The 26,148-nt window shown below is 50.3% G+C and overlaps 1 protein-coding gene across 1 annotated transcript in view; it reads right to left on the bottom strand.

Moving 5' to 3' along the window:
• The window catches only part of LOC119962424 (uncharacterized protein C2orf80-like), a 52,636-nt gene that overhangs the window by 22,773 nt on the left and 3,715 nt on the right, over window positions 1–26,148 (bottom strand). Inside the window, exons 4-5 of the mRNA XM_038790380.1 lie at window positions 18,524–18,606; window positions 8,080–8,167 (exon numbers count right to left, since the gene is read on the bottom strand). Coding sequence (XP_038646308.1) covers window positions 8,080–8,167; window positions 18,524–18,606 — 171 coding nt within the window. The remainder of the gene's footprint in view (window positions 1–8,079; window positions 8,168–18,523; window positions 18,607–26,148) is intronic.

The following is a 26,148-nucleotide window of genomic DNA, read 5'->3' as shown; positions in this document are numbered from 1 at the left end:
GTCCTGCTGGCCCTGCGGTCTAAACATCTCCCGGTCTCTCGCTGGCAGGAGGTCCTCCCCAACGCGCTCCACTCCATCCAGTCGCTCCTCTGCACCGTGACTAACGAGACCCCTCACGAACATGTGTTTGCCTTCCCCAGGAAGACCACCTACGGGGTCTCGCTCCCTACATGACTGACAGTTCCTGGGCCCATCCTCCTTCGGAAGCATGTGCAGGCCCATAAGTCGGGCCCCTTGGTCGAAAATGTCCACCCCTTACATACTAACCCACAGTATGCCTATATGGCACACCCCGACGGTCTCCCTCCGGGACCTGGCACCCACTGGATCCCCACCCACGACCCCCAACCTGACACCGCCTCCCCCTCCCACCGCTTGCCTCTTTCACCCCTGCACCACTCATCCTCCCTCCAGCGAACTTCCCAGTAGGCGGCATATAATAATGTGTGCTCTCCTGTGCTGCAGCCAGTCTGGTTCCAGTTAGAGGAAGCACAACATCTTTGCTCAATAAAGCCTTGATTATTCCACTATTCTTGTCTTTGTGGTAATTGGTAGTGCAGCACCCAGTACATAAATAAATGAATTCTTTGTGATAATTAACTGTATTATTATAACTCTCAGCTAAACAGTTGTAACTGTGAGGTATGGAGCAGAACACAATTATGTGGGAAATCCTGGCAGCTGAGTATCGCAAGACACCACCCTAGCAGTCCAGACAATGAAAGTGTAACTTGAGCAGGCTACTGGACTGTTCAATGGAGGTTCTTATCAGCAAACATCTGTCATTTTAACACCTTTGGGGCATAATTGATGTTGCACATAGAGAGGTGAAGAGCCAGTGCCTCAGAGGGTAACCCTTGTCCCCTGAAATCTTTCCACAAACCATCGAGGTAGAATGAAAGTGCAGCAGGCTTGAGTGGCAGAGAATAGATGCATGATGGCAGCCTCCAGAAAAGCATGCTCAGACATGCAGGAAGTTTTATTGTGGTTACACACTCGATGTATATTGAGAGTTGCAGGGATTTCTGTTGATGAACCATTCCAGCTACATAGGTGTAGTCAGTGATGTGATGGGCTTGTGTGAACCTGATGATTACAGCAATTCCAAGTGCCCCAGGCCTCTGGGAGGCTCCACTGGAGGGGAATGTCATGTAGTCTCCAGCCTACTAAAGACATCTGTGACCATCGTGATGCAGATGTTTACAACTGATTGTCAAATGCTGCAGAGATTTGTGACTGAGCCGTGAAATGATCCAGTGAAGAAATTCAAGGCCAGTTACCTTGACTGCTACTGGCAGGGCCCGGTTATATGTGGAGTTAGGTGTGAGCTCCTCATTGATGAGGGTACAAATAGCATGACCATTGAAGAGTCACAGTCTCCTTCGGCGTGACTTTTTGACATATCCAGGTAGCTTTGCCTGTCCAAGCAGATGCTGTGATCTAGAAAGTCTCTCCTTCTCCTCTCTGGCACTGGTTCCCCACCTGTGAGCTCCTGAGGCTCAGGGACTCTTCCTGGCGGTGCATACTGCCACTGTGATCTTTTGATAGCCTCTAAGATGATGATGCACAATTTCCAGCTGCAGCCTCCCTATTGTACAGGTGATGTCCACAAAACCTGGTTCAATGCCCCCGTGCCGCGACAAAGCCAGATGTATCCCTAACCAAAGGTGGCAGAGACCTTAATCTGCCTTTCCACACTCCCTTGCTGGGCAACTTTTCAGTACAAGGTCTGAAATCTTTCAGTCAGTTGGAAACAATCAAATATACTTTCAAAGACTTTCCTCGCCTGCTGACCTACTTAAATTACTGTCTATGCCTCCAGTCACTGGCTGTGATTGCTCAGGGCTCCCGATTCTGGGTCACCTCTTGGAAAATTGTGTGGCGTCTAATTTGGGACCTTTTATTGCAGCCTCAATGAGTTCACAGAATCACAAAATTGTTATGATGCAGGAGAATATTCGCCTCTGTATTCTTGCTCCCAGCACGAGCACAAATCAGAGGCAATTCATCTCCGGCGGGAGAATATAGGGCGGGATTCTCCGAGCCCACGCCAAGTTGGAGAATCGGCGGGGGCGCGGGAAATTCCCGTCACGCCGCTCCACCACTGGACTGCCGATAAATTTTGGCAACCGGAGAATTGGCACCAATCGTGCCCGCAGGGTCGCCGCAGCGCCGGTCAGGGGCCGCTAAAATAGGCCCCCACGGTGATTCTCCGTGGGCAACGGGCCGAACTCCCGCCGGCGTGGTTCTAACCTGGTACCACCCAGCGGGAGCTCGGACCCGCAGCCGCTGTGGACATCCTGGTGGAAGGGGCAGGATCTAACTCTGGGGGGGGGGGCCTCCACGGGGTCCAGGATCGCGATCGGGGACATCCAATCGGTGGGCAGCCGCAATCTGGAGGGGACCTACCTCCTTCCGTGCGGCCCACTGTAAAGTCCCCGATATGTTGTTCTGCGCTAGCGCAAAGACGGCAAACACGCGCATGTGCCGGCGCGGAGATGGACGTCATGTGCAGACCCGCGCCGGCCGTACAGGACCGCCTTTCAGTGCCGGAGCAGCACACAGCTCTCCGGCGCTGTGCTAGCCCCCTGAACAGCGGTGAATTGCTGGGCCAGGAGGCCCGTTGACGGCAGCGTACGCCACTCCGGTGTTTACACCGGTGTCAACACTTGGCTGGGATTTTGGAGAATACCGGCCACAGTCTCCCAATCAGAGAATTCAGCTCATTGTCCCTCCATGTTCTTCCGACAAAAATCATCACTTCACACTTCTCGACATTGAACATTATCTGCCACCTACTTGTCTATGTTCTTTTGAAGTTCTGCACTGTCCTCTTCATAGGTTACAATATTTGAAAGTTTGTGTCATACGTAAACTTTGAAATTGTCCTTTGCACATAGATCTAGAGCATTAATGTATATCAGGAAAAGTAAGGGTTCTGATACCGACCCCTAGGGAACAGTTTAATTTACTTTAATTGAAGCTTAGATCAGCATGGTTCCAGTTTGACATTCAAGCCCCTTCCTGTGCCACACAAAATGGCCGGTGCTGAAACAAAGGCGGGAGCCACACTAATCAGCTGTCTTTTCTATGTCAGCCTTCCTCATTCAGTTCCAGTTCCAGATGGGAAGATCCAGCTCCAAGTGTCTCATGCACCTCTGAAATTAATCTCTCTTAGTCTTGTGGATGCGGGAATAATTTCCAAGTTGACAGCCATATTAATTCCCTATTTAGATTAGGTTTCTGAATTGGGGTTTCTCTGGCAGATTCACTTAAAAGAATAAAACTAATACTTTTATTTTTTCAAATTAGATCCCTTGGGGACGAAGCGGCAAACACTGAGCAGAAATGTGTATGATCCTGTGGTGAATCACAATCTAGTAATCCACACTGTGTTATATTGTATGTGTTGTGTTCTTGCAAGCTCGGTATACGAGCAGTTGTGCGGCTCTGCCCATAGGGGGAGATGAGGAGTTTGTACTGGGCTCCACCCTTGGCTCCGCCCATGGTTCCACCCATGGCTCCTCCCACTAACCGGAAGTATAAAGCTTTGCAGTCATGAGCCTGCCTGCCAGTTCATCTCGTCGCAGGCAGGCTCTGTTGTAAGACTATTGAAACCACTGTTCACTTCCAATCGCGTGTCTTGTGAATTGATGGTCACATCAATTTAATAGTCTTAGGAAACTTGAAGAAAACAACTATGGAATCTGCCCTCAAACCTGACTGACTAGAACTCGACCCGCAGGCTGCAGAGGCGAAAGACATTTTTCAACACTGGCTCCGATGTTTCAAGGCCTACCTGGCTGAATCAAGCACATCAGAAACTACAGAGGAGCAGAAACTCTGTCTACTGCACGCAAGGGTGAGCCACCGTATATCTACTCAATTTAACAGTATTACCTCGTTATCAGGGGCCCTAGCCATGCTAGATCGAATGTACGTGAGGCCCATCAATGAGGTCTATGCGCGCCACATTTTTACGTCCCGCCGCCAGCGCCCCGCGGAGTTGTTGGATGAATTCCTGCGGGAATTAAAGACTTTAGCTCGGGACTGTAATTACCAAGCTGTATCAGCCGACGAGCATATGGAGCTCGCTGTCCGAGATGTGTACGTGGCAGGGCTCAGGTCAAATTATATGCGCCAACGGTTGCTTGAAAAAGGGGCCCAGAATTTGGAGGACACTGTAGAATTGACGACTACCATGGAGGTCTCGTTCCGCAGCCTCACCTCGTTCCCCGTGGACCAAGCGACCTCATCCTGGGCTCCCGACCAGCGACTGCCCCAGGCCTGCGCCGCACGGCCTCCCACTACACAGCCCCAGTGTGCCATTTTTGCGGACATCCCCAGCACCCACGACAGTACTGCCCGGCCCGCAACGCGACCTGCAGCAGCTGGGGTCGCAAAGGACACTATGCCCGGGTCTGCCTGGCGAAGAAATCTCCCTCTCCAAACTCTCCCGCAGCCCAGAGCACTCGTTTTCAAAACTCACAAGCCCGCAGGCCCCGAAATGCTGCGGCCTGTACTCCGACTCCGTCCCCACCCGACACGTGCGACTCATGGGGGCCGCCATCTTGGGCACCATCTTCCTCACCGCCCGCCACGTGCGATCCGCGGGGCGGCCATCTTGGGATCCATCCTCTTCAAACTCTGAAACACACCTCGCGACTACGAACTCAGAGGGCAGTCGTCACGGGGCCACTCCAGCACAGCTGATCGAGCCGCCGACTACCCGCAACTCAGCGCAGTCACGTTGGACCAGTCGCGTCCAAAGCACCTCCGCAACTCAATGATGACCGTTAAAATCACGGGTACAGTACATCATGCCTCTTTGACTCCGGGAGGACCGAGAGCTTCGTACACCCAGATCTGGTAAGATGCTGTTCGCTCCCTATTTTCCCTGCACAACAAATTATCTCCCTCGCCTCGGGCTCACACTCCGTTCACCTCCAAGGGCGCACCGCCGCGACCCTAACGATCCAGGGCATTAGCTACGCTAACTTCCAGCTGTACATACTCCCCGAACTCTGCGCCCCACTCTTACTGGGACTCGACTTCCAGTGCAACCTCAAAAGCCTCACACTCAGCTTCGGCGGGCCCTTGCCCCCACTCACTATCTGCAGCCTCGCTACGCTAAAAATCGACTCCCCTCCACTCTTTGCCAATCTCACACCGGACTGCAAACCCGTAGCCACAAGCAGCAGGCGATACAGCCTGCAAGACAGGGTGTTTATCAGAACCGAGGTCCATAGGCTTCTAAGTGAGGGGATCATAGAGGCCAGTAATAGGCCAGATCGTCAAGACCGGGGGAAAATTCCGAATGGTAGTGGACTATAGCCAAACCATTAATCGGTTCACGCTCCTCAATGCGTACCCTCTCCCCAGGATTGCAGACATGGTGAATCAGATCGCCCATTATAAAGTCTTCTCCACGGTGGATCTGAAGTCTGCATACCACCAGCTCCCAATCCGCCCGGAGGACCGCCACTACACGGCGTTTGAGGCCGACGGCCGCCTCTTCCATATCCTCCGGGTTCCCTTTGGCGTCACAAATGGGGTCTCGGTGTTCCAACGAGCAATGGACTGAATGGTGGACCAGTACGGGCTGCGGGCCACGTTTCTGTACTTGGATAACGTCACCATCTGCGGCCATGATCAGCAGGACCACGACGCTAACCTCCATCAATTTCTCCAGACTGCCCAGAAACTCAACCTCACGTATAACATGGAGAAATGCGTTTTCCGCACGACCAGGCTCGCCATCCTTAGCTATGTCGTGGAAAACGGAGTCCTGGGCCCCGACCCGGACCTCTTGCAACTCCCTCTCCCTCATTGTCCCAGGGCCCTCAAAAGGTGCCTAGGGTTTTTCTCATATTATGCCCAGTGGGTCCCTCAGTATGCAGACAAAGCCCGCCCACTATTTAAGGCCGCACTCTTTCCTCTATCAGATGAGGCTCGCCAGGCCTTCACCTGCATCAAGGAGCACATTGCTAAAGCGGCCATGCGGGCGGTGGATGAGTCCGTCCCTTTTCAGGTAGAGAGCGATGCCTCAGAGGTCGCTCTCCCAGCCACACTAAATCAGGCAGGGAGACCAGTCGCCTTTTTCTCCCGAATCCTCTCCGCTTCGGAACTTCGACACTCCTCGGTCAAAAAGGAAGCACAAACCATCGTGGAAGCTATACGTCACTGGAGGCACTACCTCGTAGGAGGTTCACCCTCATCACCGACAAAGGATGGTTTGCCTTTATGTTTGACAACTCACAAAGGGGCAAAATTAAAAACGATAAGATCCTACGGTGGAGGATTGAACTCTCCACCTACAAGTACGATATCATGTACCGACCGGGGAAGCTCAACGAGCCCCCAGATGCCCTGTCCCGCGGCACGTGCGCCAGCTATCCACAATGACCTTTGCCACCCGGGGGTCACCTGGCTCGCCCACTACGTCAAGGCCCGAAATCTGCCTTTCTCCACCAAGGAGGTAAAAGCCATCACCAGGGATTGCCCAATCTGTGCGGAGTGCAAACCGCACTTCTATAGTCCAGACAGGGCCCACCTGGTAAAGGCATCCCGGCCCTTTGAACGCTTGAGCATCGATTTCAAAGGGCCACTCCCCTCAACCAATCGGAATGTGTACTTTCTAAACATAATAGACGAGCTCTCCCGCTTCCCCTTTGCTATCCCGTGCCCCGATATGACCTCCCACACAGTCATTAGGGCCCTGCACAGTATCTTCACCATGTTTGGTTCCCCAGCTATGTGCACAGCGACAGGGGTTCGTCCTTTATGAGCGACGAGCTGCGTCAGTACCTGGTCGACAAGGGCATCACCTCGAGCAGGACTACCAGCTACAACCCCAGGGGGAACGGGCAGGTGGAGAGGGAGAACGCGACGGTCTGGAAGACCGTCCTACTGACCCTCCAGTCCAGGAAGCTCCTGACCTCCCATTGGCAGGAGGTCCTCCCCGACGCGCTCCGTGCTATTAGGTCCCTCCTATGTACAGCCACCAACCAGACCCCTTACGAGCGGCTATTTGTTTTTTCCAGGGGTAACTAACACGGGGGTTTTGCTCCCAGCATGGTTGAAGACACCGGGCCCGGTTCTCCTCCGGAAGCATGTCCGGACCCACAAAACTGACCCACTCGTGGAGAGAGTGCTCCTACTCCACTCGAACCCTCAATATGTGTTCATCGAATACCCTGACGGCCGTCAGGACACTGTTTCCCTCCGGGACCTGGCGCCTGCAGGTTCCAGCTCCGACAATACTACCGCCGAGGTACCCCTTACACAACACCCCACCCAAGCCCCCGCGCCCGACGCCCCCACGCGTGCAGGTTCACTGCCCGTGCTCCACGCCCCCACGCCTATGGTCTTCCAGCGCTCCCCGTCACCAGTCGAACCAGTCGGGTATGAAGCTTGGACCGAATCACCCCCCGGAGTCCACCATGGTATCCTCGCCGACCGCCTCCCCCCAGCCACCAGAAGAGGCTGCAACCCCGGTGCTTCGCAGATCTCTGAGGCCGACTCGACCGCCGGACCGACTCAATTTGTAGGCCCATCACCCCTGCTGGACTTGATTTTTTTACAGGGGGAATGTGGTGAATCACAATCTAGTAATTCACACTGTGTTATATTTTATGTGTTGTCTTGTTGTAAGCTCGGTATACGAGCAGTTGCGCGGCTCTACCCATAGGGGGAGATGAGGAGTTTGTACTGGGCTCCACCCTTGGCTCCGCCCATGGTTCCGCCCATGGCTCCTCCCACTAACCGGAAGTATAAAGCTTTGCAGTCGTGAGCCTGCCTGCCAGTTCCTCTCGTCGCAGGCAGGCTCTGTTGTAAGACTATTAAAACCACAGTTCACTTCCAATCGTGTGTCTTGTGAATTGATGGTCACATCAGATCCATAACAAATAGATTTTGTTTAAGATCATTTTAGATCATAGATTATGATGGAGTTGGATGATTGAGACAATTACAGTAGATCACTTCTTTAAATTGCTTTAATTCTGCATGCGTAAATGTAATTTTCAGACTCAGCACAATAAAAAAGACATCTTTTCACGAAATTAAAAGTTGACTTGCCATTAGAATTCCAGCAAAAGAAGAGAGGATCATTGCTTTTCTTTCCATTTCATTTGGGTACTTAGAGCCAGTACGACTTAAAATTACCCTAGAAACATGAGGTGGAATGAAAGTCAGTTTAGAAACACACCAGCTGTTTCAGAAAAGTGCAGATTGTGCTGAACAATTTCAGTTCCCTGTATATGGGGTTTAGACGCTGACAGAGAGATATGCTGAGGAGTTAAGATTAGAGAGCACGTCACCTGCATTAAATAAATTAGTTTTCATTGAATTAAATCATTTTTTTGATTGACTTCCGGTGGCGGCCATGGAGTAAAAGGTCACACATTTGGCAGCTCCCGCTCATGGTGGGTTTTTTGTGGTTTTTACGCCGGATTGTTGCAGGAATTTTGTAGAGTAAAGGTGCAGAAGCAGGAACAGGAGGAGGGGACCCCCATCTTATGGAGCTGCGGCCCAGGAAAAATCAGAAAAGGAAGAATCAGCAGTTGATGGCGAGCGAGGAGCAGATACCGAGTGTGGAAATGGTGGATACGCAGGGTCCGGCCCCGACAGCTCAGTGGTCGATGGTCGAAAGCTGGTGAGCTTTCTAAATGAGTTCACTCAACAACGTAAGGAGTGTGCGGAGGACCTGGCCCAGGCGGTCGACTCGTCCAGGGCGGTGGTTGACCACGTGGAGGCGAGACTGAAGACCCAGGGACAGGCCATCCAGAGGCTGGAGGAGCTGGCGCGGGAGCAGGAGGAACAGTCCACCTCGATGGCAGCGGAGATCGGGATGCTGCAAGACCAGCAGAAGCAACTGCTGGAGAAAGTGGAGGACCTGGAGAACCGTTCTCGGAGGCAGAACATAGAACATAGAACAGTACAGCACAGAACAGGCCCTTCGGCCCTCGATGTTGTGCCGAGCAATGATCACCCTACTCAAACCCACATATCCACCCTATACCCGTAATCCAACAACCCCCCCCCCCCCCCTAACCTTACATTTTAGGACACTACGGGCAATTTATCATGGCCAATCCACCTAACCCGCACATCTTTGGACTGTGGGAGGAAACCGGAGCACCCGGGGGAAACCCACGCACACACGGGGAGGACGTGCAGACTCCGCACAGACAGTGACCCAGCCGGGAACCGAACCTGGGACCCTGGAGCTGTGAAGCATTTATGCTAACCACCATGCTACCGTGCTTCCCCCTGGATTGTGGGTCTGCCGGAGGGAAAAGAAGGATCGGATGCTGGTGCGTATGTGGGAAGACGTTGGAGAAGCTGCTGGGAGAAGGTGGGTACGACAAGCCGCTGGAGGTGGACCTGACCCACAGGGCGCTTATGCGTAAACCCCAACGGGGTGAGCCCCCGAGGGCGATGGTGGTACGTTTTCATCAGTTCCTGGACAAGGAACGCATTATGAGGTGGGCCAGGCAGATGAGGCGATGTACTTGGGAAGATGGTGAGATGCGGGTGTACCAGGACCTGGGAGCGGAACCTGCAAAGAGGAGGGCAATTTTTAACAAGGTCAAGTCAGCCCTGTTTGAAAAGGGAATAAAATTTGGACAATGAGGGTCGGGGACTGTACTTTGGCTCGGCGGAGAATGCAGCGGTCTTTATGAAAGAAAATAAACTGATGAGAAAAGGAAGACCTTGAACCTTGACTGTGTGGAACTGAATCACGTTTTGAAAAACTTATAACTTTTGACTTCCGATGTTCGGACTGACTGTGGAGGTTCTGTATGTATTTGTTCCATTTTTTTCAGTTCGGTTTGAGTTTAGGTTAACAGATAGTACTTTGTTAAGGGAGGAGGGGTGGGCCTTTGTGCTCGTACCTTGGGAGGGACGGTTTGTTTGTTTTTGCTTCTTGCCATTGTTTTTATTGTTTGCACTAAAGTGGGGGGGGAGGGGAACCAGCGGGTGGTAAGATGCTTGGTGCCAGGGGCGGGGCCGCCAGGTTAGTTGGAAGGGCTAGTTCACGGGAGCAAAGTGGGGGGTGAGCTGAAGACCAATGTAGGGGGAGGGGGGATGGGTGCAGGGGTTAGACTGCTGACAGGGAGGGGACTTTTAAGTTGATGGAGGAGGAGAGTTGATGGCGGTAGCTGCAATGGGGTCGGGCCAGGTGAGGTGCAGGACATGGGCCAAGGACTGGCCGAGGAGAGGTTATAGCTGACCGGCAGGGAAGGGAGGTGGGGTGCCCTCCGACTAGGCTGGTCACGCGGAACGTTCGCGGGCTAAATGGGCCGGTCAGAAGGACCCGTGTGTTCGCACACTTTTTGTTTACAAATTTAGAGTGCCCAATTCATTTTTTCCAATTAAGGGGCAGTTTAGCGTTGCCAATCCACCTACCCTGCACATCTTTGGGTTGTGGGGGCGGAAGCCACACAAACACGGGGAGAATGTGCAAACTCCACATGGACAGTGACCCAGAGCTGGGAACGAACCTGGGACCTCGGCGCCGTGAAGCAACAGGGCAAACCCACTGCGCCACCGTGTTGTCCTAAGTGTTCGCACACTTGAGGCAACTGAAGGCGGACATAGCCATGTTGCAGGAGAACACACTTGAAGGTGGGAGAACAGGAAGGGATGGGTCGGACAGATGTTCCATTCAGGATTGGACTTTAAAACGAGTGGGGTGGCATTCCTGGTCAATAAAAGGGTGGCATTTGAGGTGGGGAGGATAGAGGCAGACCCGGGGGGGTAGATTCATCATTGTTAGTGGGCAGCAGGAGGGAATAGCCGTGGTATTGGTGAATATATATGCTCCATACTAGGATGATGTCGAGTTCGTTAGGAGGGTGCTAAGGAAGATCCTGGACCTGGATTCATATCGACTGATTATGGGGGGGGGAGACTTTATCACGGTCCTGAATCCGAGACTGGACCGGTCGAGTCCCAGGTCCCTAAAGGCGTCAGCTATGGCAAAAGAGCTATGGCGGTTTATGAAGCGCATGGGAGGGGTGGACCTGTGGAGATTTGGGAGGCCAAGGAGTAAGGAGTTTTCATTCTACTCCCATGTGCTTAAGATGTACTCCCGGATAGATTTCTTTGTGTTGGACAAAACGCTGCTGGCTGAGGTGGTGGATACTGAATATTCAGTAATTGTGGTGTCAGACCATGCCCGCACTGGGTAGACCTGCAAATGAGTAAAGGAAAGGTCCAGCGGCCGCAATGGAAGATAAATGTTGGGCTGCTGGCAGAGGACGAGGTGTGTGAGCGGGTGAGGGCGCCATTCGTGGATACATAAGGATCAATGATACGGGTTAGATCTCGGCAGTGGTGGAGTGGGAGGCACTGAAGGCGGTTATCAGGGGGATCTCATTTCGATTTGGGCCCATAAGGAGAAGGATGAATAGGCGGAGTTGGACAGGTTGGTAGGCGAACTTTTACAGGTGGACAGGAGGTATGCGGAGTCTCCGGATGGGGGGGTTTCTGAAGGAGCGGCAGAGATTGCAAATGGAATTTGGGCTCCTGTCCACAGGTAAGGCGGAGGGGCAGCTGAAAAGGGTGAAGGGAGAGGTGTATGAATATGGGGGAAAAGCCAGCAGGATGTTGGTGCATCAGCTGATGAAGCAGGAGGCAGCAAAAGAAATTGAGAAAGTAAAGGATATAGGGGGAAGGTGGTTGTGGATCCGGCGGGGGTGAATGATGTGTTTTGGGAATTTTATAGTAGAGTATACAAATCGGAACCCCCAGCCGGGGAGAAGGGCATGAAGCAATTCTTGGGGGGGGCTGGAGTTGGGGAGGATAGATGAGGAGTTGGTGGAAGGTTTGGGAGGCCCAATCGGGCTTGAGGAGATTATAGACGGATTGGGGCGATGCAATCGGGTAAGGCTCCGGAACCTGATGGATACCTGGTTGAGTTCTACAGAATGTTTTCCGGGCTGCTGGGGCCGCTTCTGGTAAAGGCTTTTAATGAGTCAAAGGGGCTGGCAGTGCTCCCCCCAACGTTATCGCAGGCATCGAGTTCCCTTATTCTGAAGCGGGATAAGGATCCAGAGAACTGTGGATCGTATATATTTGATCAGTTCTCAGGCTACAAATGAAACATGGATCAGAGTGAGGTGTTCACGATCCAGGCATGGGGACAGGAGAGGAGACTGAGCGAGTTACCGTTTAAATTGGTGGGAAGGAGATTTAGGTACCTGGAGATTCAGGTGGCAAGGGACTGGGGTCAGCTCCATAAGTTAAATTTGGGCAGGGTAGTTGAGCGAATGAAAGGGGACTCCCGCAGGTGGGACGTGCTCCCGCTGTCATTGGCGGGGAGGGTACAGATGACAGTCCTCCTGAGATTGCTATTTGTGGTTCAATGTCTTCCAATGTTTATCCCTAAGGCATTTTTCAGGAAGATGAACGCGGTGATCTTGGGTTTTGTATGGGCTGGTAAGGCCCCGAGGGTTGAGGAAGGTCCTTTTGGATTGGGGTTGGGGCGCAGGGTGGAGTGCTTGGCCCTTCCGAATTTTATTAATTATTATTGGGCGGCGAATATATCAATGGTTAGGAAGTTGGTACTGGGGGAGGGGTCGGTGTGGGAGCAAGTAAAGGTGACATCCTGTAAGGGTACGAGTTTGGAGGCTTTGCTAATGGCACCTCTGCCATTCTCGCCGACTCGGTACTCCACAAGCCCAGTGGTAGTGGCAGCCCTGAGGGTGTGGGGAAAATGGAGGCAGCACATGAGACTGGAGGGGGCGTTGGTGTGATCACCGATCTGTGGCAAGGACCGTTTTGTTCTGGGAGGTGCTGGACAGGGGCTTTAGGAGGTGGCAGCGGGCAGGGATTGAGAGATTTGGTGATCTCTTCATTGAAGGGGGTTGTCAGAACCTGAAGAGATTAGAGGAGTTTGAGTTACCAGGTGAGAATGGATTTTGGTACCTGCAGATACATGACTTTGTCTGGAGGTAGGTTCCAAGTTTCCCTCGCCTCCCTCTAAGGGGACTGCAGGATAAGCTGATGTCTAAAACAGGGGTTGGGGAAGGGAGGGTCTCAGAAATATATAAGGAATTGATGGAGTGGGAAGGGGTCCCAATCGGGAAGCTGAAGAGGAAGTGGGAGGAAGAGTTGGGTTGGGAGGGGAGTTGGAAGTCGGACTATGGGCAAAGGCCTTGAAGAGAGTCTTGAGGAAAGGCCTTGGATACTGAGAGATATTGTAGGCCTCGTCAAAAAGAAAAAGGAGGCATTTGTCAGGGCTAGGAGGCTGGGAACAGATGAAGCCTGTGTGGAATATGAGGAAAGTAGGAAAGAACTTAAGCATGAGTCAGGAGCATAAGAACATAAGAACTAGGAGCAGGAGTAGGCCATCTGGCTCCTCGAGCCTGCTCCGCCATTCAATGAGATCATGGCTGATCTTTTGTGAACTCAGCTCCACTTTCCGGCCCGAACACCATAACCCTTAATCCCTTTATTCTTCAAAAAACTATCTATCTTTATCTTAAAAACATTTAATGAAGGAGCCTCAACTGCTTCACTGGGCAAGGAATTCCATAGATTCACAACCCTTTGGGTGAAGAAGTTCCTCCTAAACTTAGTCCTAAATCTACTTCCCCTTATTTTGAGGCTATGGCCCGTAGTTCTGCTTTCACCCACCAGTGGAAACAACCTGCCCGCATCCATCCTACCTATTCCCTTCATAATTTTATATGTTTCTATAAGATCCCCCCTCATCCTTCTAAATTCCAACGAGTACAGTCCCAGTCTACTCAACCTCTCCTCGTAATCCAACCCCTTCAGCTCTGGGATTAACCTAGTGAATCTCCTAAGCACACCCTCTAGCGCCAGTACGTCCTTTCTCAGGTAAAGAGACCAAAACTGAACACAGTACTCCAGGTGTAGCCTCACTGAAGGGCTCGAAGAGGTCACGAAAAGTCATTGGTAAATAGGGTTAAGAAAAATCCCAAGGCTTTTTACACGTACATAAAAAGCAAGAGGGTAGCTAGAGAAAGGGTTGGCCCGCTGAAGGATAGGCAAGGGAATCAATGTGTGGTGCCAGAGGCAATGGGTCAGGTAGTAAATGAATACTTTGCATCAGTATTCAGCAAAGAGAAGGAATTGGTGGATGTTGAGTCTGGAGAAGGGTGTGTAGATAGCCTGGGTCACATTGAGATCCAAAAAGACAAGGTGTTGGGCGTCTTGAAAAATATTAAGGTAGCTAAGTCCCCAGGGCCGGATGGGATCTACCCCAGAATACTGAAGGAGGCTGGAGAGGAAATTGCTGAGGCCTTGACAGAAATCTTTGGATCCTCACTGTCTTCAGGTGATGTCTCGGAGAACTGGAGAATAGCCAATGTTGTTCCTTTGTTTAAGAAAGGTAGCAAGGATAATCCAGGGAACTACAGGCCGGTAAGCCTTACGTCAGTGGTAGGAAAATTACTGGAGAGAATTCTTCGAGACAGGATCTACTCCTATTTGGAAGCAAATGGACGTATTAGAGGTCGTGTCTCCCTAACTTGATAGAGTTTTTCGAAGAGGTCACAAAGATGATTGATGCAGGTAGGGCAGTGGATGTTGTCTATATGGACTTCAGTAAGGCCTTTGACAAGGTCCCCCATGGTAGACTGGTACAAAAGGTGAAGCCACAGGGATCAGGGGTGAGCTGGCAAGGTGGATACAGAACTGGCTAGGTCACAGAAGGCAGAGAGTAGCAATGGAAAGGTGCTTTTCTAATTGGAGGGCTGTGTCTAGTGGTGTTCCGCAGGGATCAGAGCTGGGACCTTTACTGGTCGTAGTATATATAAATGATTTGGAGGAAAATGTAACAGGTCTGATTAGTTAGTTTGCAGACGACACAAAGGAAGGTGGAATTGTGGATTGCGATGAGGACTGTCAGAAGATACAGCAGGATTTAGATCATTTGGAGACATGGGCGGAGAGATGGCAGATGGAGTTTAATCCAGACAAATGTGAGGTAATGCATTTTGGAAGGTCTAATGCAGGTAGGGAATATACAGTGAATAGCAGAACCCTCAAGAGTATTGAAAGTCAGAGAAATCTAGGTGAACAGGTCACTGAAAGGGGCAACACAGGTGGAGAACGTAGTCAAGAAGGCAAACGGCATGCTTGCCTTCATTGGCCGGGGTATTGAGTATAAGAATTGGCAAGTCATGTTGCAGTTGTATAGAACCTTAGTTCGGCCACACTTGGAGTATAGTGTTCAATTCTGGTCGCCACACTACCAGAAAGATGTGGAGGCTTTAGAGAGGGTGCAGAAGAGATTTACCAGGATGTTGCCTGGTATGGAGGGCATTAGCTATGAGGAGCAGTTGAATAAACTCAGTTTGTTCTCACTGGAATGACGGAGGTTGAGGGGTGACCTGATGGAGGTCTACAAAATTATGAGGGGCATAGACAGAGTGGATAGTCAGAGGCTTTCCCCCAGGGTAGAGGGGTCAATTACTCGGGGGCATAGGTTAAGGTGCGAGGGACAAGGTTTAGAGGAGTTTACAAGGCAAATTTTCTACACAGAGGGCAGTGGGTGCCTGGAACTCGCTGCCGGAGGAGGTGATAGAAGCAGGGACGATAGTGACGTTTAAGGGGCATCTTGACAAATTGATCATGAATGGGATAGGAATAGAGGGATATGGACCCAGGAAGTGTAGAAGATTTTAGTTTAGACGGGCAGCATGGTCGGCACCGGCTTGGAGGGCCGAAGGACCTGTTCCTGTGCTGTACTTTTCTTTGTTCTTTGTTCTTTCTTTGAGAGTCAATTCATCCTTGTCGTGTGCCAGGTTTAGCCTGATCTAGTTCAAGGTGGTCCACAGGGCTCATATGACTATGGCCCGGATGATTAGGCTTTTTGAGGAGGTGGACAGGTGTGGGCGGTGTGGGGGAAGCCCGGCGGATCACGTACACATGGTTTGGGCGCATCCAAAGCTGAGGGGATTCTGGCAGGGATTTGCGGACGTCATGTCCTGGAAGGGAGGGTTACTCCGAGTCCAGAGTTGGCAATATTTGGGGTGTCGGAGGATCAGGGGGACCAGGAGGGGAGAGAGGCCGTTGTTTTGGTCTTTGCCTCCCTGGTGGCCCAGTGACGGATTTTGCTGGGATTGAGCGACTCGGAGCCTCCAAAGTCAAGGGTGTGGGTCAGTGACATGGCAGGGTTTCTCAGGCTGGAGAAGATTAAGTTTGCCTTCAGAGGTTCAATCCAGGGGTTCGCTCGGAGGTGGCAGCCGTTCATCGACTTCTTTAAGGAAGGGGGGAGGGGCTGGGGGGGAATGGCATTGTAGAATAAGTGTAGGGAATCAAATATATGGGCAGTCAGGAGGTAGGGCGGGGTGGAAGTTGGGTATGTTGTTGTGATGTTGTGTGTGTCGGTCAGCTCTGCTGTTTAGAATGTTTAAATGTTAAAATTATAAATGCTTCAATAAAATGTTTTTTAAAAAATAAAAAATTAAATCGTTTTCCATATTCAGAGTAAATTTGTACAACATATCACCAATTGCTTATAAGGTGTCTTAACATCCTTTGAAATATTTTTGCCTGGATGACACTTACAGCAGCATTTATGTCAAAAATACAATCATCAATAAAAACATTTTTGAAAAAAAATACAACCATCTACTGTTAATGCACTTCAGCATTGACACATTCCAACAGCCAAATAAACTGCATTATAAAACAACTTAGATCCCAGGATTGTTTTCATTCCAATAAAAGTTGTGTTGTAGAGGTGTGTTACACCCTAAAATCCCTAATGCATAAATTTTGAGATGAACAGGTTAGTCACTCAATAGATGTTTACTGTGGTTTATCAGGAAACTCTCCACTGATTGGAGTCATACCTGGAACAAAGGAAGATGGTTGTGGTGGTTGAAGGTCAATAATCTCAGTCCCAGGACATCACTGCAACAGTTTCTCAGGATAGTGTCCTAGGCCCAACCATCATCAGCTCCTTCAACAATGATCCTCCTTCCATCATAAGGTCTGAAGTGGGGATGTTCTCTGATGATTGTGCAATGTTCAGCACCATTCAAAACTTCTCAGACACTGAAGTACTCTATGTCCAAATACAGAAAGACCTGGACAATATTCATGCATGGGCTGATTGGTGGCAAGTAACATTCTCCCCACACAAGTGCAGGCAATGACCATCTCAAACAAGAGAGAACCCAACCATCTTCCCTTGACATTCAATGGCATCACCATTGCTGAATCCCCACTATCATCATCCTGAGGGTTACCATTAACCAGAAACTGAGCTGGAATAGCCACAATAATACAGTGGCTACAAGACCAAGTCAGAGACTAGGAATTCTGCAGCAAATAACTCACCTCCTGACTCCCTAAAGCCAGTCCACCATCTACAAGGAACAAGTCAGGAGTGTAATGGAATACTCTCCACTTGCCTGGATGAGTGTAGCTCCAATTACACTCAAGGAGCTCTACACCATCCAAGACAAAGGAGCCTGCTAGATTGGCACCCCATCTACAACCTTAAACATCCATTCCCTCCAGCACCAACACACATTGGCAGCAATATCCGGCATCTACCAGATGTACTGCAGCAATTCAACAAGTCTCCTTCAACAGCTCCTTCCACACCTGTTGCATCTACCACCTAGAAGGATAAGGGCAGCCGATGCATAGGAATACCACAACCTGCAAGTTCTCCTCCAAGCCATACCCCATCCTGACTTGGAAATATGTTGCCGTTCCTTCACTGTCACTGGGTCAAAATCCTGGAACTCCCTCCCTAACAGCATGCTGGCACAGTATTAGCACTGCTGCCTCACAGTGCCAGGGACCCAGGTTCGATTCCAGCCTTGGGTGTTTGTCGGTGTTGAATTTGCATGTCTTCCCCATGTCTGCATGGGTTTCCACCGGATACTCTGGTTTCCTCCCACAGTCCAAAGGTGTATTGGCCATACTAAATAGCCTTTTAATGTCCAAATATATGCAGGTTAGGTGGGGTCATGGGGATAGGGGAGGGGAGTGGGCCGAGGTGGTGCTCTTTCAAAGGGTTGGTGCAGACCCAATGAGCTAAATGGTCTTTTTTGCACTGTGGAGATTTTGTGGTGCATTCTATGGAGCACGGTGGGTGTACCTACACCACATGGACAGCAAGTGGTTCAAGAACACAGCTCGCCATGACCTTCTCAATGGCAATTGGGGATGGCAATAAATGCTGACCTAGCCATTGAAACCCACATCCCATGAAAAGAAAAAAAAAGTAATTAACAATTAAATATAATTTAAACAGTGCATCCTTGCTCGTTCAAACAGAAACTGTTTTGGGAGCCTGCTTTTAGACAGTACTGGCAGATGATTTGTTTTGCGTTGCGTACTACTCTGAGCATTCTTTCCCCTTCAAAAATGAATAGGTGGCTTTTCTTCAACTAAGGAAAATATGACACTTGTTTGTTTACAACAATGTAATTGTATCATTTTATTTGATTAGTAAAACGTGACCTGTCTTGTACAATATAGTTTACTGACCAGTCCATTATCAGTGACAGGTAGTACTCACACTTTCTCATTTTCAAGAACTTCCTGATCTTCCTCTTCATTGAGCCAAAGCAAAGCAACATTGATCGCCAAATCATAATGTGCCTGTGTAATAAACATTACAATATTATTTTTAATCTTGTTTAATCTGTTCTATAGAATTATCATTGTATGGTGTTTATAAACTGCTTGCTGTAATCATGCACATTAGAGCGATAGTTCTGGGAGAGCCATTTAAATGTGAAATAGAACTATTAGCATTTGGCTAAACTCTTCTTTATTCAGTAAACATTTGAGTTTGACCATGCTCACAAAGAGAGACTGTACAATAGCTGCCCTTTTAACATATTGTATACGTTCCCTCAGTATTGATGTATAACTCTGGTGCTGGAGAAAATTCTGAGTATATGTGAAAGATTTTATGAATAATATTTTAAAATAATAAAAACCCAAAAAATTGAAACTTATATTGTACAATCTCAACAAATTATGTATGTTATGAAAATTAAGTCCAGTGTAACAGCTCATATAATTCACTCTCACTCTCATTCCTTTTGAGCTCCTATTTTCCAATAGATGTTCTCAACATGTTTTCGAAGTGGAACGGTGACACAATGGTTAGCACTGCTGCCTCATAGCGCCAGGGACCCAGGTTCATAGAATCATAGAGTCATAGATACATACAACACAGAAAGGTCCCATCTGTGCTGGTCAAAAACAACCATCTAACCAATCTAATCTCACTTTCCAGCATTTGACGCCTTGTAGGACTCAAATTCCAGCCTTGGGTGACTGGTCGTGTGGAGTTTGCACATTCTCCCCGTGTCTGCGTGGGTTTCCTCCGGGTGCTCCGCTTTCCTCCCACTGTCCAAAGATGTGTAGGTTAGGTGGATTGGCCATGCTAAATTGCCCCTTAGTGTCCAAAGATTTGCAGGTCTGGTGGGGTTATGAGGATAGGGCGGGGAGTGGGCCTAGGTCGGGTGCTCTTCTGCACTGTAGGAATTCTATGGTATAAATTACAAACCAATTCACAATGAAATTTATTTTGGTTGATAGCGGTATGAAAAGAATATTGTCATTGGCAATCCTTTTGGCTTGAGATTGGTATGGAACTCTTCGACAGTGATGGAATAGTATTTATGTGGGGAGCTACATCTAAGATGTATAGGAAAACTGAATGGAACAGGATAGACGGCCAGTAAAGGCAATTGACAAGATTTTGTATTTTTAATGTTTAATCAGGACAAGAAAAGTGACTAACTGAATGATGAATGATTGTCTGTATGCTTGAAGCCATTCTACTTTACAGCAGTATGGCTGGCAGGACTATAATTTAAATTACTGACCCGCTCACATTTTACTTTTACTTTTCCCAACTACTATAAGTTTCCTCCTGTAAATGCAGCATATATGGTATGAATTCTGTTTCCTAATTATTGCATTCATTTTTAGTCAGCAATTACCTTTCTTTGAGAGGACACATTGAATTACACATTGCATAACTGATTATTAGCGGAGGTGTCGGGGAGTTTAATCAGCTCTGTCACAAGGAAATTCATTATCTGTAGTTTAACATTCCAATATGTTTCTAGGATTAAACTGTGATCAACTTTGTTCCACCTGTTCTAGAGAGGTGAAAACAACTATTGTTCAGTTCCTGTTTGCTATCTGGTGTAGACATGGAGTGCGGACAGGATCAGGCACCCATGATCAAATAACTGCCAACAATTACTGTCTACGTAGGTGAAATCTACCATTTGGACTGTTAAGTTCACAGAAGCAGCCACACAGGAAGAGGTGGGAATGAAAGGTTTATTTAGAGATGTATGAAGCGCCTCTGGGCGTGATTCAACTAAAAGGGAACAAGGTCCCTTAACGAGCGGTTTCAAACGCGTGTTTCTCGGTGCTCACAGCACCGAGAAATACATGGCTATAAAATGTTACCGTGTTAGATAAGGGCCTAAGTGGGAAATGCGCAGCCGAGGCTGCACATAGCCCCATTTTGTGCACTGAGGAGCTCCACTTGCCGTAACTTCTCGCTGCAGCGAGGTATCGGGCAACGCAGGGCGAAGGCAAGTTCAACACCAATGTCCTATGAGAAGCTCCACTGGTGCCACGAGCTGCGTGCGGCATGGAGCAATAACAGAAAATGAAGCGCACCAAATGCATGTCATGGGACCCTGGGATCTGCTTATTCATGCCATGTTTGAATGCTTGGACCGCTCTTTTCGCAAAACATTTGAAGTCGGGTGATATGGAGCAGTACGTATGTGGCGTACTCCATTCGTTCCCATGAAATTTTCGAATTCTGCACTAGTAAACAGTGTTCCGTTGTCAGAGACTAGTACCTCCGGGTACTGGTACTGCCATGCATGCTAAAAGAGGCCTGAGCTTCTCGAACATCACTTTCAAAGTTGTTGTGACATCCTGTAGACATCCAGCCATTTTGAATGCGCGTCAATGAAGAACATGGACCACTGAAGAGGACCGGCAAAATCATCATGGAGACATACTCACGGTTGACCCAGCCACTCCTAGGGATGAAGCGATGCCACAGACGGGAGCATCTGCTGCTCCTGGAACACTCCGCACTGTTGGGCAAGCTGCTCAATTTCCGTGTAAAGTCCTGGCCACCACACGTAACATCGGATGAACATTTTCATTTTAGACACTCCAGGAAGTCCGTTATGGGGCTTGCCAAGGTGGGGCCTTGTTCCTTGTGTGGAACCAGCACGCGTATACTGTCATCCATGCTGAAATCAGCAATCTTTGAGATTAAAGCTTTCAGTTCACTGGGAAGGGTGTGATGCTGGCCCCCATAAAACACGGCATGATGAACTTTGAATAACAAGCAGTCAGTCTCGGTCCACATGTATTTGGGCCTCCGTGACTGGTAAGGTATCCATAAAATATGGATAGTAGCAATGACCTTGTCTGCACTGCAGGATATTGGTGGCCTCGTCGGTAGCGGGAGCCTACTCAATGCATCAATGTTCATGAGCTGCATCCCAGGGCGATGTTCCAGTGTGTATTTCTATGCCGCCAACAAGAGGGCCCATCGTTGAAGAATTGTAGCCGACGCTATAGGTGGGATGGCCCTGTCCTCTTTGAATAACCCCAACATTGGCTTGAAATTGGTCAATACTGTGGCCTGAAGACGTACTGGTAAAAAAAATGTTATAAAGAAGAGCACTGCAAGATCTTCCTTCTATATTTGAGGCATAATTGTGGCCAGCGTCCTCGAGGTGAAAGCGATCAGACATTCCTCACCGTCGCTCATCCGATGAGACAATACGTACCAATGCTGTATGGCAAGGCATCACAAGTGACAAAGAGCATTTTAGCGGGATCAAAGTGGGTCACAGCAGCCGAGAAGAAGTGAGCTGCCTTTTTACCTCAGTGAATGTCACCTCCTGCAGTGCCCTCCACACCCATTCATGGCTCTGTGGTGAATGTAATTCACACTGTATTGTATTGTGTAGTATTATGTCCTTGTGGGCTCTGTCTGTGAGCCGTTGCGCGGCTCTGCCCATAGGGGGAGATGAGCAGCTTGTACAGGGCTCCACCCTTGGCTCCGCCCATGGCTCCGCCCATGGCCCCTCCCACTACCGGAAGTGTAAAGTGCTGGAGGTCGCGTTCCGAAGTCTAAACTCATTCCCCACGGACCAAGCGACCCCATCATGGACCCCCGACCAGCGACTGCCCCAGGCGTGCGCCGCAAGGCCACCCACTCACTATGGAGCACCAGCGTGCCATTTTTTGTGGCCAGCCACAACACCCACAGGAGCACTGCCTGGCCCGCAACGCGACCTGCAGCAGATGCGGTCGCAAAGGACATTATGCCAGAGTATACCTGGCAAAATCGAAACTCTCTAACTCCCCCGTAGTCCAGAGCACTCGCCCTCCCAACTCGCAGGCCCGCAGACCCCATAATGTTTCAGCGGGTCTGCCGACTCCGCCTCCGCACGACATGTGCAACTCATGGGGGCCGCCATCTTGACAATCCTCCCCCATGCGGCCAGCCATGTGCGAGTCATGGGGCCGCCATCTTGGACGCTATCTCCCTCGCCGCCTGCCATATGCGATCAACGGGGGCCGCCATCTTGGCCATCAACCGAAGTTCACCTCGACAACTACAACCTCAGCGGACAGTCATCACGGGGCCACTCCAGCACAGCTGATCGAGCCGCGGACTACCCGCAACTCAACGCAGTCACGTTAGACCAGTTGCGTCCGAAGCACCTCCAGAGCTCGATGATGTCTGTTCAAATCAACGGGTACAGGACACCGTGCCTCTTCGACGACGGGTTCACCGAGAGCTTCGTACATCCTGACCTGGTAAGACGCTGTTCGCTCCCTATCTTCCCTGCACGGCAAACTATCTCCCTCGCCTCGGGCTCGCACTCGGTCCACATACAAGGGCGCACCGTCGCGACCCTAACGATTCAGGGCGCCAGCTACTCTAATTTCCAGCTGTACGTACTCCCCGACCTCTGCGCCCCACTCTTACTCAAGCTCGATTTCAAATGTAATCTCAAGAGCCTCACATTCAGCTTTGGTGGACCCCTACCCTCCACTCACTATATGCAGGTTAGCGACTCTAAAAATCGACCCCCCTCCACTCTTCGCTAACCTAACGGCTAACTGTAAACCAGTAGCCACTCGCAGCAGGCGGTACAGCCTGCAGGACAGGGTATTCATCAGAGCCGAAGTCCAGCGGCTCCTACGTGAGGGAATCGTAGAGGCCAGTAACAGCCCCCGGAGAGCTCAGGTGGTGGTCGTCAAGACCGGGGAAAAGTTCCAGATGGTGGTTGATTATAGCCAAACCATTAACTGGTTCACGCACCAGATCGCCCAATACCGCATATTCTCCACGGTGGATCTGAAGTCTGCTTACCCCCAGCTGCCAATCCGCCCGGAGGACCGCCACTGCACGGCGTTCGAGGCAGATGGCTGCCTCTTCCATTTCCTCTGGGTCCCCTTTGGCGTCACGAATGGGATCCCGGTGTTCCAACAAACAATGGACCGAATGGTGGACCAGTACGGACTGCGGGCCACGTTTCCATACCTGGACAAAGTCACCATCTGCGGCCATGACCAGCAGGACCACGATGCCAACCTCCACCGATTTCTCCAAACCGCCCAGAAACTCAATCTCACCTACAATAAGGAGAAATGCGTTTTCCGCACTACCAGACTAGCCATCCTCAGCTATGTCGTGGAAAACGGAGTCCTGGGTCCCGACCCAGACTGTATGCACCCCCCCTTACAACTCCCTCTCCCTCATTGTCCCAGGGCCCTCAAGAGGTGCCTGGGATTCTTCTCTTATTACGCCCAGTGGGTCCCCCAGTATACTGACAAAGCCCACCCACTATTGAAGAACACACTCTTCCCACTGTCAGCTGAGGCCCGCCAGGCCTTCAACTGCATCAAGGAGGACATCGCCAAAGCCGTCATGCGTGCGGTGGATGAATCCGTCCCCTTTCAGGTGGAAAGCGACGTCTCAGAGGTCACTCTCGCCGCCACTCTGAATCAGGCAGGGAGACCAGTCGCCTTCTTCTCCCGAACCCTCTCCGCTTCGGAACTTCGACACTCCTCAGTCAAAAAAGAAGCTCAAGCCATTGTGGAAGCCGTACGGCACTGGAGGCACTACCTCGCAGGTAGGAGGTTTACCCTCATCACCGACCAAAGATCGGTTGCCTTCATGTTCGACAACTCGCAAAGGGGCAAAATAAAAAACAATAAAATCTTGTGGTGGAGGATCGAACTCTCCACCTATAATTATGACACCATATATCGACCGGGGAAGCTTAACAAGCCCCCAGATGCCCTGTCCCACGGCACATGCGCCAGCGCGCAAGATGACCGCCTGAAGGCTATCCACAACGGCCTCTGCCACCCGGGGGTCACCCGGCTCGCCCACTACGTCAAAGCCCGGAATCTGCCTTTCTCCACCGAGGAGGGATTGCCCGATCTGCGAGGAGTGCAAACCGCACTTCTATAGACCAGACAAGGCCCACCTGGTAAAGGCTTCCTGGCCCTTTGAACGCCTGAGCATTGATTTCAAAGGGCCACTCCCCTCGACCAATTGAAATATGTACTTCCTCAACGTCATCGACTAATTCTCCTGCTTCCCCTTTGCCATCCCGTGCCTCGATATGATCTCCCATACAGTCATCAGAGCCCTGCACAGTGTCTTCACCCTGTTCGGTTTCCCCAGCTATGTATACAATGACAGGGGTTCATCCTCATGAGCGACGAGCTGCGTCAGTACCTGCTCGACAAGGGCATTGCCTCGAGCAGGACTACCAGCTACAACCCGAGGGGGAACGGGCAGGTGGAGAGGGAGAACGCGACTGTCTGGAAGACCGTCCTACTGACCCTCCGGTCCAGGAATCTCCCGACCTCCCACTGGCAGGAGGTCCTCCCCGACACGCTCCACGCAATTAGGTCCCTCTTATGCACCGCCACCAACCAGATCCCTCACGAACGATTATTTGTTTTCCCAAGGGGGAGATGTGGAGCTTGTACAGGGCTCCACCCTTGGCTCCGCCGATGGCTCCACCCATGGCCCCTCCCACTACCGGATGTATAAAGTTCTGCAGCTGTGTGAGCCTGCCCTCAGTTCTTCTGGTCGCAGGCAGGCTCATTTGTAAGACTATTAAAACCAGAGTTTACTTCCAATCGCGTTCCGAGTGAATTGATGATCTCATCAGGCTCTTTATGAGTAAATCGTGCAGGGGAGCCAACATAGTTGCAAGGCCCAGAATAAATTTCCCATAGTGATTTACTAGCCCCAGAATTGGACGGAGCTCTGTAATGCCACCCGGTGCATGGCCTGTTGAATGGCCCACACTTTGTCTTCAACCAGCTGGAAGCCTTCCCCAGTCCACACGATAACCCAAATAGGTCACTTCTCGGGCATGAAAATGCATTTTTTGCTGTGGACGCAAATGGCAGACTCAGCAAAGCAACAGAACACCTTGTCCAGGTTACTCAGGTGGTCCTGTTCAGACGTTCCTGTAACCAACAGGTCATCTAGCTAGACCGCTACACGTGGTAACCCTCACAGTATATTCTCTATCATGCACTGAAAAATGCTGCAGGCCCATGATACACCATAAGGCAACCTCGTATATTCGTATGTGTGTTTACCGTCACGTACTGACGAGACTCTGGGTCCAGCACCAACTGGAGGTGTGTGTTTTGTTACCTGTGTGGTAGGTAACATGTGCTACTCAATCCAGTTACAGCAGAGGCTTCCAGAAGAAGGTTCGAAGTCGTCCAGAAGTTTATGTACGGTTTATTGAATAACAGAACTTAACAACTGCGTGGGTTCTTACTTTAAGAACTATACTCGTAGAAAGGTTACAACTTTTACATACGACAACGAGGCCTGATCACACTAGCAGCCCTGAGCTAAATCTCTGCTTCTGCTCTCCTCACAGTCTAATCAGCCAAAGAGACCGGAGGGTTGCTTGCTTCTCTTTTTTACCCGCCAGTGCTGCTCCCTAGTAATCTTTCCATTTCCCATCAACCCATTCTGTACATACCCATGTAAAGATCACTACAGTGTGCATGAAATGAAATGAAAAAATGAAATGAAAATTGCTTATTGTCACGAGTAGGCTTCAATGAAGTTACTGT

This window comes from Scyliorhinus canicula, chromosome 2 (assembly GCF_902713615.1).
Source record: "Scyliorhinus canicula chromosome 2, sScyCan1.1, whole genome shotgun sequence".
Lineage (NCBI taxonomy): Eukaryota > Metazoa > Chordata > Chondrichthyes > Carcharhiniformes > Scyliorhinidae > Scyliorhinus > Scyliorhinus canicula.
The sequence above is the reverse complement of the archived record's forward strand: the minus strand, read 5'-3'. Positions and strand labels throughout refer to the sequence as shown.